Below are 17,319 nucleotides of genomic sequence, written 5' to 3'. Positions count from 1 at the left end.
TGCTGCTTGGCCTGCTGTGTTCATCCAGCCCTGCACCTTGTTGTCTCGGATTCTCCAGCATCTGCAGTTCCTACTATCTCCTATTCAGGAGAGGCAGCTTAAAGAACAGCCCATCCTCCAACTCATTCTCTTGTCGGTCAAGTGACTTGTTCAAGAGTGGGGACTGTATGGAATGGAAAACATTTTCAGAAGAGCAGGTATATCCAAAGGGGAGTTAGATTCTCAGTTAATCCAAAGTGAAAGTGCAATTAAACAGTTGTACCCAACATTTCAAATATTTACCTTTTTTGGTATCTGTTTTCACAAAGGGCTGAATATTCTCTGGTTTGAATTTTTCACCTGAAATACGAACAAACAACAACAAATGGATGATCAGCCAAGATTATTAAAATACAGCATTAAAACATCCCGAATGTTTTACAAATTTTAAAAAAAAGTTCTAATCTAAATACAAAAATTGGTCACATGACATTGTCCAATACTTCGATCTTGAGGGATTTTTATTTTATTTTAGGCCAAAAAGAGTAACATGTATTGACAATACAATGGCAACTTTGTCCATCAGTGGAAAAGTACTCAAACTTCACTGATATCTTAACGATTATCTAGGATGTGAAGAATTCCTAGTTGTTAACAGCAATTGATGAATAATTCAAGTATCTCAGACGAAATGTGGATAGTTCTGTCTCAGTCCTCTATCGTCATGTTTCACAGATTATTCCTGCTGATGCAGACTGTTCATCAAATTACTTCATCTGATGGCAAATATGGCACTTCAATCAAACACAAGGGCTGCAGTACACAAATTAGCAGTTATATTGATAAGTGCAGAAAAGTCCTCTTCAACTGGATGTTCAGCCATTTACTGTTCAGGAGCTGCGCAAAAGGAGCTGTAAACCGGCCTGAAAAGATAAGCTGTAAATTTCAACTAACTTTACCAAGTTCAGCACAAAACAAAAATGCCAGTTTTAACTTGTGCTCACCATCCAAATATTTTCCCCAAATAACTCAAGCTATCTTGACAGGACAATAGTTCATTGTTTTACACAAAATACCAGTACCACAACCGCATCCTTGGAAAGCAAATTAAAATTTGAATTGACACTGATACAAGAAAAAAAAGCCTCTCCAACACAGACTAAATTACATATTTTGAAGAGTCCATTAGGAACTTGAAATTATTTGAAAAAGCAACAACCTTTCATCACAATTCAATCTTTCTCTGTAAAGAGGAGATTTATTATTGAACATTACAAATTAAGGACTGCATAACTAAATGCAAACCTAGCCCCATCAGTTCTTGAGACAAGTATTTTCAATAGAATATGAAAAAATCTAAAACATTATTGCAACAACACCATTTGTAAAGTAAAATCTTTCTCCAGAAATACAAATCTTTCATTTTATCTATTTTCTAACCATTCGGCAGCATTGTTCAACTGTCACTAAGAGTGCTACAATACCCAGCCCAAGCGGTTGATCCTCATTGCAAATCTAGACCATATTTCCCAAGATGTGGAACATGTGAGTTATAAAGAAGGCTGGATAGGCTGGGGCTTTGTTCACATGAGTGTAGGAGGTTGAGAGGTGACCTTATAGAAGTTTATAAAATAATGAGGGTGCAGGTAGGAATAACGGCAGTTGTCTTTTCCCTAGGGTGGGGTATTTCAAGACTAAGGGACACATTAAGGCGAGAGGAGAAAGATTTAAAATGACACAAGGAGCAAATATTTTATAGAGTGTGGTTTGTATATGGAATGAACTTCCTGAGGAAGTGATATATGCAGGTACAATTACAACGTTTAAAAGACATTTGGATAATTTATGAATTGGAAAGGTTTGGAGGAATATGGGCCAGGAGCAGGCAGATGGGACTAGATTATTTTGGGTTTATGTTCGGCATGGGCTGGTTAGACCAAAGCATCTGTATCTGTGCTGTATGTGACTCTGACGTGATCACCAAAGCCAAGGCAGATCTTATCCAACATCTGCATACATGTGTACTTTCCAACATCATTATATAGCAGACAGAAACAGGATTCAGGGTCAATTTTTATCCTTTATATTGCAAGCATATCAAAATCAAGCTCTAATACTCCAGTTCTAATAATTCCAGTTCAGATCAGACAACTCAGCAGCACACAAGCCATCTGACATGCACTCTCTCGTCTATTATGGTCCACTTCCATATTTACCAGTGTCTTTACCAACTCAGCCAAGTTGGGAGAGTTGCAAAGCGCATTGTGAAGAAGTTGAAAATTATTACAAAATGTTATGTGATTGCACAGCATCCAGTAGTGGCGATTTTATCTTGCTGATGATCAGTCCTCTCTTTCACACTATGGGGCTCAGCTATCTTGGAGGTAATACAATAATAGTTAAATTCTAAAAAAAAATACACACCTGTATATTTCATCTCTCAAATAAAAAACATTTCAGAAATATCCAATTCTCCAATCTCAATAGTACATTGCTCTACTCACCAGGCTTGTCATAAACACTTGGAATTTCTGTATTGCCTGACTCTGCAGAATGCTTAGTATCAATTATAGAGATATAGAACTCATCCTGAGTTTTTAACTTGGTCTCTGGATTTTGCAGATGATCCATGCTGTTCAATGATTCACAGCACAGCTCCTGCTAGAATTATATACACAGTCAATAACAAGACAAACACAAGGTAAACTTTGATCACATCATCAAGATTAAGTACAGTGATTGAACCAGTGTGTCCAGAGATATTTGGTATTACAAAGTTATAACATTACTCCCCACTTCAGGTGCAGAAACCATTATTCAATCTAAAATATTTCAGCATTAGAAACAGAAAGCATCATCTGAATTTGAAGAATTTGGAATGTGAAGCCAAATGATCTTCGTTGTCTTCAAAGTCTGCCCAATTCTAGCACCTTCATCTTATCCAAATAACTAGAAGCAGCATCCCAACAGAAAACTAAGGAACCTAATTCCACCAACAATTTTTGAGATCAACTTTTGGGAAGTGCAATGTTCTGCTCAAATCTAAGTAGTACAATAACAATCTACCTCATGCTAAATATGTCAGGTTGAGTGTCATAATTTCTGATATGGTTGCAAATGTAGTAAGTTGCTCACTCAGTTCAATCTCACTTTGGAGATGGAATTATTGGAGGTCATATTCTTCGATTTAGAGCAACAATATATTAAAAATAACCTTTTCTTTGTTATTATTACTTTAACAAAGATTTGGTGTTGAACAGATTGGGACTTGTGAATCGGGTGGCATGAATACTAGGGGGACAGGATTTTCTACCAAACCAGAAGCAGCTTCACAGTCAGTGAGAGTAGCACAGACAGAACAACCAGTAAAAGGGATAATCAAACCTAGGAAATTCATCTTGGGCAAATAATAAAATATTGTCCCACTGGCAGAAACCTATTAACACCATGTTAGAAGCAGATTTTTCCAACTCTACAATGCTTTTTACATCATTTGCAAATATGCTTCAGTGCTACAAAATCTGTTTTTTTTAAAACATCTGGGCATGTAAAATGCCTTGTGACAAACAGAAACCAGTTACCTCTGCTGGCACACCACATTGAGCTCATTTTGTAATAGCGTACACAAGTTTTTTGTTGATTATCAGATTTAGAGTAATCAATTCTGATTTCCGATAATACATACTAGCTTTTCCTCCTCCACCACCTCTAGTGCTGGGAGCTCATTATATTCAACTTCTTCAGATACTTCCAATACAGACATCTTCAAAGATTTACAATTGTCTTGAACTGGAGTAACAGTGCAAAATGGATATGGCTCCAAATATGGCAAGTCATAGGTTATTGATTCAAAATCCTGTGAAAGAAATTATCACTCTATTAAAGGCTGTGTGAGATTACAGAATTATACATGACTGTAATGGGTGGCGAATGACATTCGTAATTAAGGCAATGTGGTGAGTAGTCAACATTATAGAATAAAGTGTCCCATTATTAAAGCTGACAAAGAATAATATGTCTATCATTTTCATATGATCATTACGGAGGTCAAGGCCTGATGGATTGGTTATAGAGTCATACAATCATACAGCACAGAAACAGACCCTTTGGTCCAACCAGTCCATGCCAACCATAATCCCAACTATACTAGTCCCAACTGCCTGCTCCTGGCCCATATTCCTCCAAACATTTCTTACTCATGTAATTATCTAAGTGTCTTTTAGATGTCGTAACTGTGCCTGCATCCACCACTTCCTCAGGAATTTCATTCCACACGCGAACCACTCTGTACAAAAATTGCCCCTCATGTCTTTTTTAAAATCTCTCTCCTCTCACCTTAAAAATATGCCCCCTTGTCTTGAAATCCTAATTGTATGTGTGTTGTTATTAGAAAGGAATGGATCATTAATTTCTAGTTTCAAGGTATTGCAGTCATGAGAAATTTGTTGTTCCATCTATTTAGTGATCAGGTAGAATCATCTGTGGTTAGAAATACTTCCTCTTCCTGTCCAAAACCCTTCAGAGGAGGAAATGAGTTATTCTATCTGCATACTTCTGTCAGTGGCTAGAAAAGGAAATTTTCTCATTGGGATGCTACAGGTCAAGAATAGGAAATCTGGTATTAAAGCAGGATTTACATTATGTTCTTCTGTCATACTTGCCTTGCAATGAATCACAGAACACAGAAAATAAAAGCAGAAGGTCATTCAGCTTTGAACCTGCTCCACCATTCAATTTGATGATGGCTGACCATCCACCTCAGTACCCTTTTGCTGCCTTCTCCCCATACCCTTTGATTCTTTTAGACGCAAATACTGTATCTAAATTCTTTATTGAAAACATTCAATTCTTTTGGCCTGAACCAGTTTCTATGGTAGAGAATTACACAGGCTCACCACATTCTGGATGAAGGCATTTCTCCCCATCTCAGTCCTAAACAGTCTACCACAGGTCTTTGGACTCCTCAGTCATGGAGAACAGAGTCAGAGTCATCCAGCATAGAAACAGACCCTTCAGTCCAACTAGTCCATGCTGACCATGTTCCCAAACTAAACTAGTTCCACTTGCCTGCCTTTGACCCGTATCTATCAAAACTTTTCCATTCATGTACTTATCCAAATGTCTTTTAAGTACTGTAACTGTACCTGCATCTACCACTTCCTCTGGCAGTTCATTCCACACACAAACCACTGTGTAAAAAACGTTGATCCCATGTCCTTTTTTAAAACTTTCTCCTCTCATCTTAAAAACATGCCCCCTAGTTTTGAACTCCCCCACCCTTGAGAAAAGACTTTTGCTATTCACCTTATCTATGCCCCTCGTGATTTTATAAACCTCTATGAGGTCACCCCTGAATTTCCTACACTTCAGTGAAAAAAGTCCAAGTCTATCCATGTGTCAAACCATCCAGTTCCAGCAGCGTCCTGGTAAATCTTTTCTGAACCCTCTCCAATTTAATAATATTCTTCCTATAGAATGGTACCAGAAGTGCACACGGCACTCCAGATGAGACCTCACCAATGTCCTGTACAACCTCAATGATGTCCCAACTCCTATACGCAAAGATCCGAGCAACTAAAGTAAGCATGCTAAAATAATCACCCTGTCTACCTGTGACAAAAATTTCAAAAAAAATTATGCACCTAGACCCCTAGTCTCTCTGTTCAACACCACTACCCAGGGCCCTATCATTAACTGAATAATTCCTGCCCTTATTTGTTTTACCAAATGCAATATCTCACATTTATCCAAATTAAACTCCATCTGACCCAACTGATAAAAATCTCTTTGTAATCTCAGATAACCTACTTCACTATCCACCATACACCAATTTTGGTGTCATCGGCAGACCTTTTAACCATGCCTCCTATACTTTCATCCAAATAATTTGTACAAATACAAACAAAAGTGGACCCAGTACCGATCTTTGCTGCGTTTACCCTGTCTGGTCCTGTTAGAATTTTATAGGTTTCTATGAGATCCCCCATTCATTCTTCTAAACCCCAGTCAACGTAGTCCTAACCAATCCAGTCTTTCTTCGTACATCAGTCTGGTAGATCTTTCTTTCACTCCCTCCATAGACATTACATCATTTCTCAGATATGGAGACCAAAACTGCACACAATTCTCCAGGTGAAGTCTTAACAATGCCCTGTAAAACTGTCACAAGATATCCTTGTCCCTGTATTGAATTCTCACACAATGAAGGTCAGCAAATCATTTGTCTTTTTCATCACTGCTGCACCTGGACACTTACTTGCAGTGACTGGTATATGAGGATGTCTGGGTTTCTTTGCACCTCTCCTGTTCCCAATCTAATTCTTCCTGCCGTTACTACCATAGTGGTGACCCTCACAGTTATTTGCATTATAAGGCATCTGCCAAGTATTCAACTTGCCCAACCACACTGAATTCTTCCCATTCTGTCTCCAAGGTAGGCTGGGGGCATTCACAGTGCCACTTGTCACAAGCTTAGAAACAGTGGCCCTGTTGTTGAATGGTTCACCCAAACCTTCAAAGCCTTTCAGGAGCCCTTTCTATAAGACTCACAAGAAGCTTCTTCTTGTCAGTGTACATGTGCTTGTTGAAAGCAGAAACTGTGTAAGGTATTTTGGGCATATTTTATATTGCTACGGTGTACAATCCAAACACTGTTTAAGCTTTAAAATCAGATTTTTCCTTTGCAAAATTAGTAAGAATAGTTTTATTTCTTTGAGTTATTTGAAGATGTTATAAAGGAATTTGTAGGTTACAACTTTAGGTTTCCCTTCACTCCATGGACAGTAATTGAGCAGGAAGAAATTTCAGAACATTTCAGAATTTCAATTTCATGTCTGGTCTAAGTGTATAAGACCATAAGATACAGGAGCACAATTAAGCCAGTTGGACCATCAATTCGATAGCCAATACGCTTTTCAACCCCATTCGCCTGCCTTCTCCCCATAGCCTTTACTAATCAAGAACCTATCTCTGTCTTAAATGCAGTCAGTAACCTGGCCTCCATAGCCTTCTGCGGCAATGAGTTCCACAGATTCACCACCCTTTGACTGAAGACATTCCTCCTCATCTCAGTTTTAAAGGGTCGTCCCTTCAATCTGACCCTGTTCCCTTGGGTCCTAGTCTCTCCTACTAGTGGAAACATCATCTCTATATCCACTCTACCCAGGCCTCTTAGTATTCTGTAAGCTTAAGTGAGATTCCCATTCATCCTTCTGAACTACAGCAAGTACAGATCCACAATCCTCAACCGCTGCTCATATGACAAGCCCTTCATCCCCAGGATCATTCTTGTAAATCTCCTTTGGACCCCCTCCAATGCCAGCACATCCTTCCTTAGATACGGGTGCCAAAACTGCTCAATATTTCAAGAATGGTCTGACAGTGCCTTATACAGCTTCAGCAGTACATCCCCGTTCTTGTATTCTCATCCACCTGAAATGCATGCTAGCATTGCATTTGCCAGCTGAACGTGCATGTTAACCATAGCAGTCCTAGTTCAGGATTCTCTTAAGTCCGTTTGTGCTTCAGGTTTTGAAGCCTTTTCTTGCTTAGAAAAGAGTCTACATCTCTATTCTTCCTACTAAAATGCATAACCTCACATTTTCCCAAATTGCATTTCAGCTGCCAATTCTTTGGCAATTCTCATTAGCCTGTCCAAGTCCTTCTGTAGCTTCCCAACATCCTCAATACTACCTGGCCCTCCACCTCTGTGCCACCTGCAAACTTAGCAACAATGCCTTTCAGTTCCTTCGTCCAAATCATTAATGTATAATGTGTATAGTTGTGGTCCCTGCGGGACTCCACTAATCACCAGCTGCCATCTGAAAAAGACCCCATTATCCCATGCCTTCTGCCAGTCAGCCAATCCCCTATCGATGCCAGTTACTTGCCCCTAACATCATAGGAGACTGTTAAATAAGATAAGACCCTGTGTATAATCTTGTCAAAGGCCTTCTGGAAATCCAAGTGGACCATGTCCATTGGCTCTCCTTTGTCTAACTTACGCATTAGAATTCTAACAGACTTATCAGGCATTACATCCTCATGATGCAGCCATGCTGACTTGACCATATTTTACTATACAATTCCAAGTACTCTGCAATCTCATCCTTAATAATGGAGTCTAAAATCTTACCAACATCCAAGGTCAGGCTAACTGGCATATAAATTTCCCATCTTCTGCCACCTGGTCTTCTTGAACAGGGGTGTTACACTGTCCATTTTCCAAATCTTTGGAACCCTCCTTGACTCTAGTGATTCCAGAAAGATCACCATCAATGCCTCCATAATCTCCTCAGCTATCTCCTTCAGCACTCTGGATCATAGTCCATCCGTTCCAGGTGATTTATCCATCTTCAGACCTTTCAGCTTCCCCAGCACCTCTTCTTAGTGAAGGCCACTACATTCACTTCTGACCCCTGAACCTCAAGGTTCTGGAACCTTGGTGTCTTCCACCGTGAAGATTGATGCAAAGTACCTATTCAGTTGCTCTGCTATTTCTTTATTCCCCATTATTACTTCTCCAGCCTGATTTCCCAGGGGCCCAGTGTCCACTCTTGTGTCTCTCTTACCTTATATATATCAAAAAAGAACTCTTACAATCGTATTGAATCATACAGTCATAGCACAGAAACAGGCCCTTAGGTCCAACTTGTTCATGTCATTCACTAGTTTCCTAAACTGAACCAGTCCCATTTGCCTGTGTTCGGCCCTTATCCCTCTAAACTCTTCCTATCCACGTACCTGTATATTTTTTAAATGTTGTAATTGTACTAGCCTCTATCACTTCCTCTGGCAGCTCATCCCATATGTGCATGACCCTATGTGAAGAAATTGCCCCTCAAGTCCCCTTTAAATCTTTCCCCTTTCACCCAAACCTGTGCCTCCTAGTTTTGGACTCCCCAACCCTGGAGAAGAGACCTTATCTATGCCCCTCATGATTTTATAAACCTCTACAATGTCACCCCTCAGCCTCCAACACTCCAGGGGAAAAAAGTCCCAGCCTATCCACTTAACTCAAAGCCTCCAATTTGTTTTGAACTCTTTCCAATTTAATAACATTGTTCCAATAGCACAGAAACCAGAATTATACGCAGTACTCCAAAAGTGGCCTTACCAATGCCTTGTACAGTCACAACATTATGTCCCAACTCCTGAACTCAACGCTCTGACAATCTTTTGCTATAAAACACTCAATTCCATCCGCAACATACCCTTTGTAATTACCCATCCTGGAAGAAAACTTCTCTTCCATTTCCTGTGTGTGTGTGCGTGTGCGTGCGTGTGTGTGCGTGTGCGCGAGCACACACACACACAGGCCCTTCCTTTCCCATGGAGGAATCTTAGCTCTCAGAAAGCCAATCAATCCTTTCCTCTTCATATTTCTCTCGCCTCCATTCCCCAACTTTTTCCTCTTTCTCTGGTCATTTCACCAGATATGGTTCCAAGCCTGGTCATGTGCCTTCAGATTATTTTTTCACCCCACTTGCACCTCCTCTAATCTCAAAAGCATCCTCTCTCCATGGTCCCTCCAGTCGCCCCTACCTAGGTACATTTACCTATCTGCCTGCAAACCTGAATAACACATGTGGTCTTGACTTGGTTTGAGAGACTGTTACTTTAACAGTCAAACTAAAGATTTCACAACACAATGAAGATTAGCTCACCTCTTCATTGTTATCTCCACATATTGGGAGGTCTGATTTTTTGTCACTCTCCTCTGCTGTACTGGAATTGAGTTTCCTGTCAAGTGGAGCTGTTGGACATGCCTTAACTTTTGATGATATCTCCTTCACAGAAACTGGCTTTGATTTCAAATACAAGGCAGCTGGATTAAACTCCTCAAATGCCTAAAACCAAAGCCAGAAAAAAATTAAACATTCTGTAGCTTATTTGAGATCAACCAAGATATAATGAAAGCTGGTAAAAAGGACTTTCTTGCTCGTTAATTTCTAAGTTTATTTCTGTCTCTGTCCACTAATTTTAAAATGAGTACAATGACCCATGTTTTGTTCCAGTTTGTTTTTTTTTTAAAACAAGCAAAATTGTTTGCTCTCTGAAAACATCTGATTTGCCATGTTGAGGCAAGGATACCACATAAGAGCCAGGATGCTGCCTCATTTCCTCCCCCAGCATCAGGACAAACAGCAACAAGATCCAAAAAGCCCACTGATCACCATTTCAGACAAAAAAAATGACACATGGATCAGTGGAATTAAAAAGGGCCATTTCAAACAGCTGGAACATTTGAAGACAATAAATGGCAATGTGCTTGCTACATTGGCACTTGACTGTACCTTAGAGGCATCGTTTGAGAGACAGGGTACGGCATGGCCTGCTTTCTTAAGGACATCATTAATGTAAATATCTTCATCAGTAGAAGTATCACAAAGGAATAAATGCAGCACATCCTCAACATATCCACAAATCAGTGCCACCAGTGGTTGTTTTCCACAGAATCTCAGGAACTGATTTTTGGCAGCAATGCTCCAATCATCCTGTCAAAAAGGGAGAATTAAACTCTACAATGAAATGCTGCATCACAATTCACAGGTGTCACATCTTAGGGCAAAGAAATGTAACCTGTTGAAACAAGGACTTAATTGATTCGATTTTCAAATATTTGAATGACAAAATATTAAGAGGAAAAACAAAGCAAATAATTGATAAACCAAACTGACACACAAATACAATTCAATGTTAATGCAGGAAGAACGTTAACTTTCAAATTTGAAATTCATTCACATTAAGAGCAGTCATGATTATGGTGAAATTGTAGACAATTGTCCACACAGCATGAAATAAACTACTTTTTTGGTGACGTTATTCAAGGAGAGTTTTGAGCTTGAGTCATTGGGTTTTGTTATCAAATATGTTGTTCAAACGAACCATTAAAAAAAAGTGAAAATGTTTAGTTCCAGAACTTAAGAATCTTTCTTTAAAAAAAAAGACATGGGTCCACCCAGGCTACTCCCAAGAGATGCAGTACCCACACTGTTCCTCCCTGTTGGAGCTCCATTTATTCATTCATCCTGGTTCAGGCAATCGTTGACAGTAAAGTGACACACAAAAATAGGAACAAAGGGGAGACTTACAAAAGGAGTTGGCCAGAAGTAAGGATTAAAAAAAGACAGCCAGTATATGTACAATCACGCACAGGTAACAGAACTTACTGAATTCGAGGGTGAGAATTCAAGACAATAGGATGTGGGAACAGAAGGAGGTCATTCAGCCCATTGAGTCTGCAATGACAGGGGTGCTTCCTTTCAGAGCACAGTATCACTACAGCTGAAGGCTATAGAATAGTTTATTATACATTAATGATATCCCTATCATTAGAAAAGTGTATCTGCTAACCCTTCATAAGTAATAACATAAGATACCAGAAAGAGAATGCTAAATTGTATTTCTCCACAAAAACGCAGCATATACTTCAAAGTCAAAGTATTCTTGTGAATGAACTGATGAAACAAATTTATATTCAAAAATATTAATCTGGACACAGACCACTCAAATTCCCAGTTCCCATCATAAGTGTGTAAGTGACAAATGACAGTGGGAGAGCATTTAGAAGATAGTGATCATTGTATCATAACATTTCGGATAATCGTGGAAAATGACAATGGTCAATCCAGCATTATCAATTGGTGGAGAGTGGACTTCAACTTCAGCAGAAAAGTAGATTTTGACGTAATCTGCTATGGAAATGTACAATTGGAATGAAACCAGTGATCCATAAATTTGGAACTTTGCCTTTAAATAAAGCCCATTGTAACTGGTCCAAAAGAAATTTCAGTGGGTTTCAATTTTAAAACATCTGCAAAGTTGATTCAAATCACAATGGCCTTTTCTCTACCTCAGATGGTTGTAGCCACATAAGTGTTGATGGAATCCCTTGGGCGGGAAGCTTTGAATGACAACATCTAAGGAAAACAAGAGAAAATATTTATGAATCTTTACAGGTGTTTGGCTTTCAAGACATAGATTGAAAAAACCTGTTGAGATCACAAAATACTACTCATGTTTGTAAGCTCTGTATATGGTTTACAAATGGCCAATGCATCTCATGCCCACATTATACAAATTCATTGATGGAAGGTTATTTCAGTACATGGTATCTGGAGACATACACTGAGCTCAGGTTCAAGCAAAGCTACACCTATTTGAATCACAATGACACAACTTTAAGACTTGAACCAGTTTTACCAAAAACTAAGTCAAAGTATTTAGGGTTTAGGCAGAAATGTGGAGTCAGGCCATGATCAGATCAGCCATGACCTTGTCAAATGGCAGGCAGGTCTGAGGGGCTGAAAAGACTACTCCTGCTCCTAATCTGTATATTCTTACACATGGAGATTTATGGACTTGTATTAAAAACTTTCCCATTGATTTTGTTCCCTACAAACAATGGTTCCTACTCCTCACGGATCATGTTAGGTAGTGGTTTCTTTGGATACTCAACATGAACACTCACTGGCCAGTACAGCAAGACTGCAAATTGTGCATGTAACTTCATTCTCTAATGTAAAACTGGATTTCTCACATCATTCAGACTGGAGATGTGCAGAACCCCAAACAAATGCAGGACATAAAACCACACTAAAAAAAAAATGCTTACTTGAGGAATCTTAGTCTAGATCTTTCCACAGGAGAAACATCTCCAAAGTCAACATAGTACACCTCCACTAGTTTTTCATCCAGCACCCGATGGATAATGACACGATACCACCACACATCATCAGGGTTCCGCACACAACACACTTGTCCTGGTTGGATAAATGAATCTGGCATCACATAACGTTCAGAGACTTCCTCATAAGAATAGCAACGTCTGAAAAGGTAAAACGACAATTAATACCTAGCCCAACAATGTCTGTTTAGAACAATCATTTATGAAATTTCCAGTCCTGCTCGGCTTGAACTTTTAAATGCATCCACAAAGTCAAGATCTACTTAACTGTGAACTTATATACAAACAAGGAGGCCAGAATCTATTCTGTTAGGATTAAAATGAGATTGAGCTCTCCTCTTACCTTTCCTGTAGATAACAATGGAAGGAAATGCTTGGAAAACAGCTACATGAAATGCAAAGAAGTGTTTGACTATCTGGCCCTTTCCCAAAGCAAAAGGAGTGGCCTTAATGTTTTAGTATATGTTGCTCACCTGTAAAACATGCGTATTTGCCAGTCAGGAGTGACAGGGTTACCCATTCAGATTTGCACTATAAACAGGAATAAAACAGAAGTTACTGGAAAAGCTCAGGAGGTCTGGCAGCATCTGTGAAGAAGTTAATGTTTTGGGTCTGGTTACCCTTCCTCAAGACTGAGGAAGGGTCACCGGGCCCAAAACGTTAGCGCCAATTTTCTTCACAGATGCTGCTAAACCTGCTGAGCTTTTCCAGCAAATTCTGTTTTTGTTTCCGATTTACAGCATCTGCAGTTCTTTCAGTTTTTATTTGCACTATACTCACCTCAGTACATTGCCATTTACCCTCTAACTTGACTTTTGTGAAAAGTCAAAGTACTAGGAAAGTCTTGATCTTGATTTGGACCCAGTATTCCCTAAGCTTGTTGACATAGAGGAAACAAATAACAAGGTCACACAGGATCTACCAGAACTACTTAATGCATTAAGTGCATCTCTACTGTGACAGAAAACAAAACTTAATTCCGGACTCCTTTTGCAACGTTGTTCAATGATTTACACAGGAAAAAGATTAAAAAAAAACATAACTCTCCAATCATGGTGTCTCTGTTCAGTAGTTCTCAAAGCAATTGACATTTGCATTTTAATTATGGTTCAGAAAGTCAACGATAAACCTTTCATTAGAATGGGGAGTTTAGGGGATAATTTATATTTTCTGTTTCTGTCTTAGGTTAACATTAAAAAGAAGAATGAAAGCATGTGTTGATGGCTTCCTGTCTCTGTGGAGCAAGCAGCTTGTGAAAGCACCAATTAGGGTAATTATTGCAGCCTTACTGGCATCTTACAGCCAGTACCAGCTAATCCTCCCACTGCGTGTGAAGGTTACCAGTTTAACCAAGGTGGTGTCTATGCAGCAAGTGGCAGGGTTATCAGAGTTAAGTGGTTTCCACACTCCATTAATGGTGGCACAAGCATGAAACCTCAAGAGGAGAATCCTTTCTGGACTTGCCAGGCTAGATTGTTTACTTTTACAATGCTTTACAGCTCAAATGTTTAGACACCATTGTGGTAATCATCCTACTGCAGTAGTGTCCACTTCTCTCTATGAGGCTCCAAAGTTGCCATCTCTCTGATTGGGTTTGCAGCAGAGGCCTTGCCCACTGTGCTTATTAAGGCAACAAAGTAGCAATGGCCAATGACAAAAAAATTGCTGAGCAGTCCTCAATGCTGGCAAGTACAGACTCGAGACCCCCTTTTGGTTTCAACATCGCAGTCCTGAACTTTGTGGCAAAATCTAGCCCAATGGGTTTTTAAGAAGTCTGTACCTCATCTCAATCATCAGATCTTCGAGCATCATTGAAGTGAAATCCCCATAGAAACGGATATAAAACTGGCTGGGTGAAGTCACGCTTTCTACAAACACACAGACAAAGGAATTTTCCTCTAGCTCTGGTAGCTTGTAGAGATTTCCATCTTGTATGGCATCTGGTGGAATCTCAATTTCTGGTGGATATGATACCTTTGCAACCTGTATAATAGGACAACAAATTGTAAAGCAAGGCTTATTCTCTTCATTTCATGGACCAGTTTTCATAGATTTTGCCTTATCCTACTGACATGTTCATCTTTAACTGGATGGGAAGTGGTTTGGAGGGTAACTGCAGGTGATGCTTACCATGCATTTACTTGTCATTCTAAATCATAGAATCCCTACAGTGTGGAAACAGGCTATTCGGCCCATTGGATCCAAACTGACTCTCTGAAGAGCATCCCCACCCAGACCCACCCCCAACCCTGTAACACCACATTTCCCATGGCTAACCCACCTAGCCTAGACATCCATGCACACTACAGGGCAACTTAGCATGGCTAATCCACCTAACCTGCACATCTTTGGACTGCGGGTGGAAACTGGAGCACCTGGAGGAAACCCATGCAGACACGGGGAAAATGTGCAGACTCCATACAGACTGAGGCTGGAATTGAACCCAGTTCCTGATGCTGTAAGGCAGCAATGCTAACCAATGAGCCACCATGTTGCCAGATTGTAGTGATAAGAAGAACAGAAGACCTCGAAAGTGAAGAACCATCAACAGACAGTTACACATAAACCGAACAGTGGAGAGGGATCAAATGACGCATATACATCGCAGAAGGAAGATCCTCAGCTTCCCTTCCAAATTTGTCATGTGCAGCATGTACAGCTGTGCTGTGCTTACGGATGGAAGGCCTGAACCCTGGTAGATGTTCAGCCAACGTAGCCATGTAAGGGGCTGGATGCCAAGATTCATTGGGCTTTCAATTTGTTGCCAAAAGTCTTACGAGCAGAGGACTGAGTTTCTGTCTTCCTCCCCACTTCAAAAAAAGCTAACCCATCTCCCAAAAGCAGCAGCTTCCTGCGCATGTTTGGTGCTGGGTATTACAGCTCAGAGAGAAAATAAACATAAGCTCCACTTCACTGCAATTAGATAGCAGAATCCTCATGCCCTCTGACTTTCTGCCAGCAGCTTTTTTTTCAGACTCTACCATCTCAGCATTGTTGTCACCTTGCATTCCTCAGAATGTCCCATACCCTCTTCCTGACAGCTCTCTTCTCTAAAGTCAGCTGTGAGAAGAGAAGAATTTGAAACAGTGGAGACTTTCTACAGAATAATTTCAATGGAATTTTGAAAAAAAAAAATCTTTGACAAGCAGTACTGTGCTATTTACCCTCTACTCCCCAGTCTGCATGGAAATTTCCAACTACCAACTCATTTTGTAGTCCTCCACCCTTGAGGCATTATTGGTTACATAACTCTTACATTCAAGTCATTCTACCTACTACATCCATTTAACATTTCCACATTTACTAAGTAAGCTGCCAACATATTTGAACATTAATTGATAATACCAAAATGGCAACAGAAATGGGTGTAATATCAGGGACAAACAGCATTTGTTGCAATCCTTGCAAGAAATTCCCAGTTTTGGATCAGAGCCAGGGCATTAAAAATTGAATAATAATAACAAAAATAATAAGTAGCTGAGATAAGATTTCATTTGAAAAAGATTTTAAATCTTTACCGTTTCCACATTAATTGTTTTAAGATTCAAATTCCTTTCAGGCTCCCTACTGTCTGCAATAACTGCCCCTTCCTGGTCTGCTGACAGCAATGAATTGATTTTGTTGAGTTGTAGCTCAGCTTGCTCTAGAAAAAGGATAAAATATATTTTAAAAATATTTTTCAATACTACTCTCATATCTTTTGTTTTATAAATAATGCAGCCCCACCTGCAATAGTATGTGCAATGCTATACCTATACCATAGTGAGTACCAAAGTGAAACTAAATTAATACCTTAAAAAAAAGGTAACAATTGAACAGTAGCTCTACCAAGATGGTTTAGCTCGGAGAAAAGGTTACTCAGAAGCAAGTAACATATTTTAGCTCCAAAAGGGGAATAGATCAAATGAATTCGAATTACATATGAATAAAAACAAAGTGCTGGAGAAATTCATCAGACTGGTCAGTATCTTTAGAGAGGTAAAACAGAGTTAACGTTTCAAGTCCAGCAAGAGTTTTTTGAAAATTTATATTGGACTTGAAATATTTGAATATCTCTCTATTGACACTGCCAGGGTCGGTGAGTTTCTCCAACATTGTTTTAATTTCATAATTGTAGGCTTCACGACTACAGGTTACAACAGGGACGACCAGACAGAGCTAGAGGACGCAACAATGTTAAAACTATGGGATGAACCTGATGGATCATCATTAATCAATTCTGATCATGCACACAGGAATGAGATAAAGCCACCTGACCTTTGAAGCCTTGTCCACCATTCAATAACTTTACAAAACTCTCACAGGACATGTCAGGAAGGACACAGATGTTACCCTTGGCTCGTGATTCGAAAATCATAGGCCATACTCTCAGTGTAAGGGGCAGAGATGAGGACTAACTACTTCTTTCAGAGGGTGTTGAATCTTTGGGCTTCTTTACTTCATAGGGCTGGGGAATGTCAATTATGGGGCAAGTTCAATCAATAGATTTCTGGAGATGAATGACATTAAGAGATATTGAGATAGTGGAGGCAAGTGACAAGAAATGTTCAGACATGATTTAGAACAGCCAGGCAGCCAGATGGGCTGAATGATTCATTCCTATTCTTATGATCTGTCTGAGGTCTCAATCCCACTATCCTCTTTGTAACCTG

At 39.6% G+C, this 17,319-nt stretch overlaps 1 protein-coding gene across 4 annotated transcripts in view; it reads right to left on the bottom strand.

The window, feature by feature from the left end:
• LOC109915291 (tudor domain-containing protein 5-like) overlaps nucleotides 1–17,319 on the bottom strand; it is a 37,694-nt gene that overhangs the window by 5,019 nt on the left and 15,356 nt on the right. For all 4 annotated transcript variants that reach the window (XM_048609594.1, XM_048609597.1, XM_048609595.1 and 1 more), the window contains 9 exons: nucleotides 16,186–16,310; nucleotides 14,448–14,650; nucleotides 12,596–12,808; nucleotides 11,834–11,900; nucleotides 10,275–10,475; nucleotides 9,645–9,827; nucleotides 3,665–3,835; nucleotides 2,484–2,640; nucleotides 283–339 (listed from right to left, as the gene is read on the bottom strand). In XM_048609594.1, coding sequence (XP_048465551.1) covers nucleotides 283–339; nucleotides 2,484–2,640; nucleotides 3,665–3,835; nucleotides 9,645–9,827; nucleotides 10,275–10,475; nucleotides 11,834–11,900; nucleotides 12,596–12,808; nucleotides 14,448–14,650; nucleotides 16,186–16,310 — 1,377 coding nt within the window. The remainder of the gene's footprint in view (nucleotides 1–282; nucleotides 340–2,483; nucleotides 2,641–3,664; nucleotides 3,836–9,644; nucleotides 9,828–10,274; nucleotides 10,476–11,833; nucleotides 11,901–12,595; nucleotides 12,809–14,447; nucleotides 14,651–16,185; nucleotides 16,311–17,319) is intronic.

The sequence above is a fragment of the Rhincodon typus genome, chromosome 21 (assembly GCF_021869965.1).
Source record: "Rhincodon typus isolate 14 chromosome 21, sRhiTyp1.1, whole genome shotgun sequence".
NCBI lineage: Eukaryota > Metazoa > Chordata > Chondrichthyes > Orectolobiformes > Rhincodontidae > Rhincodon > Rhincodon typus.
This window is presented reverse-complemented; position numbering and strand designations above follow the sequence as displayed.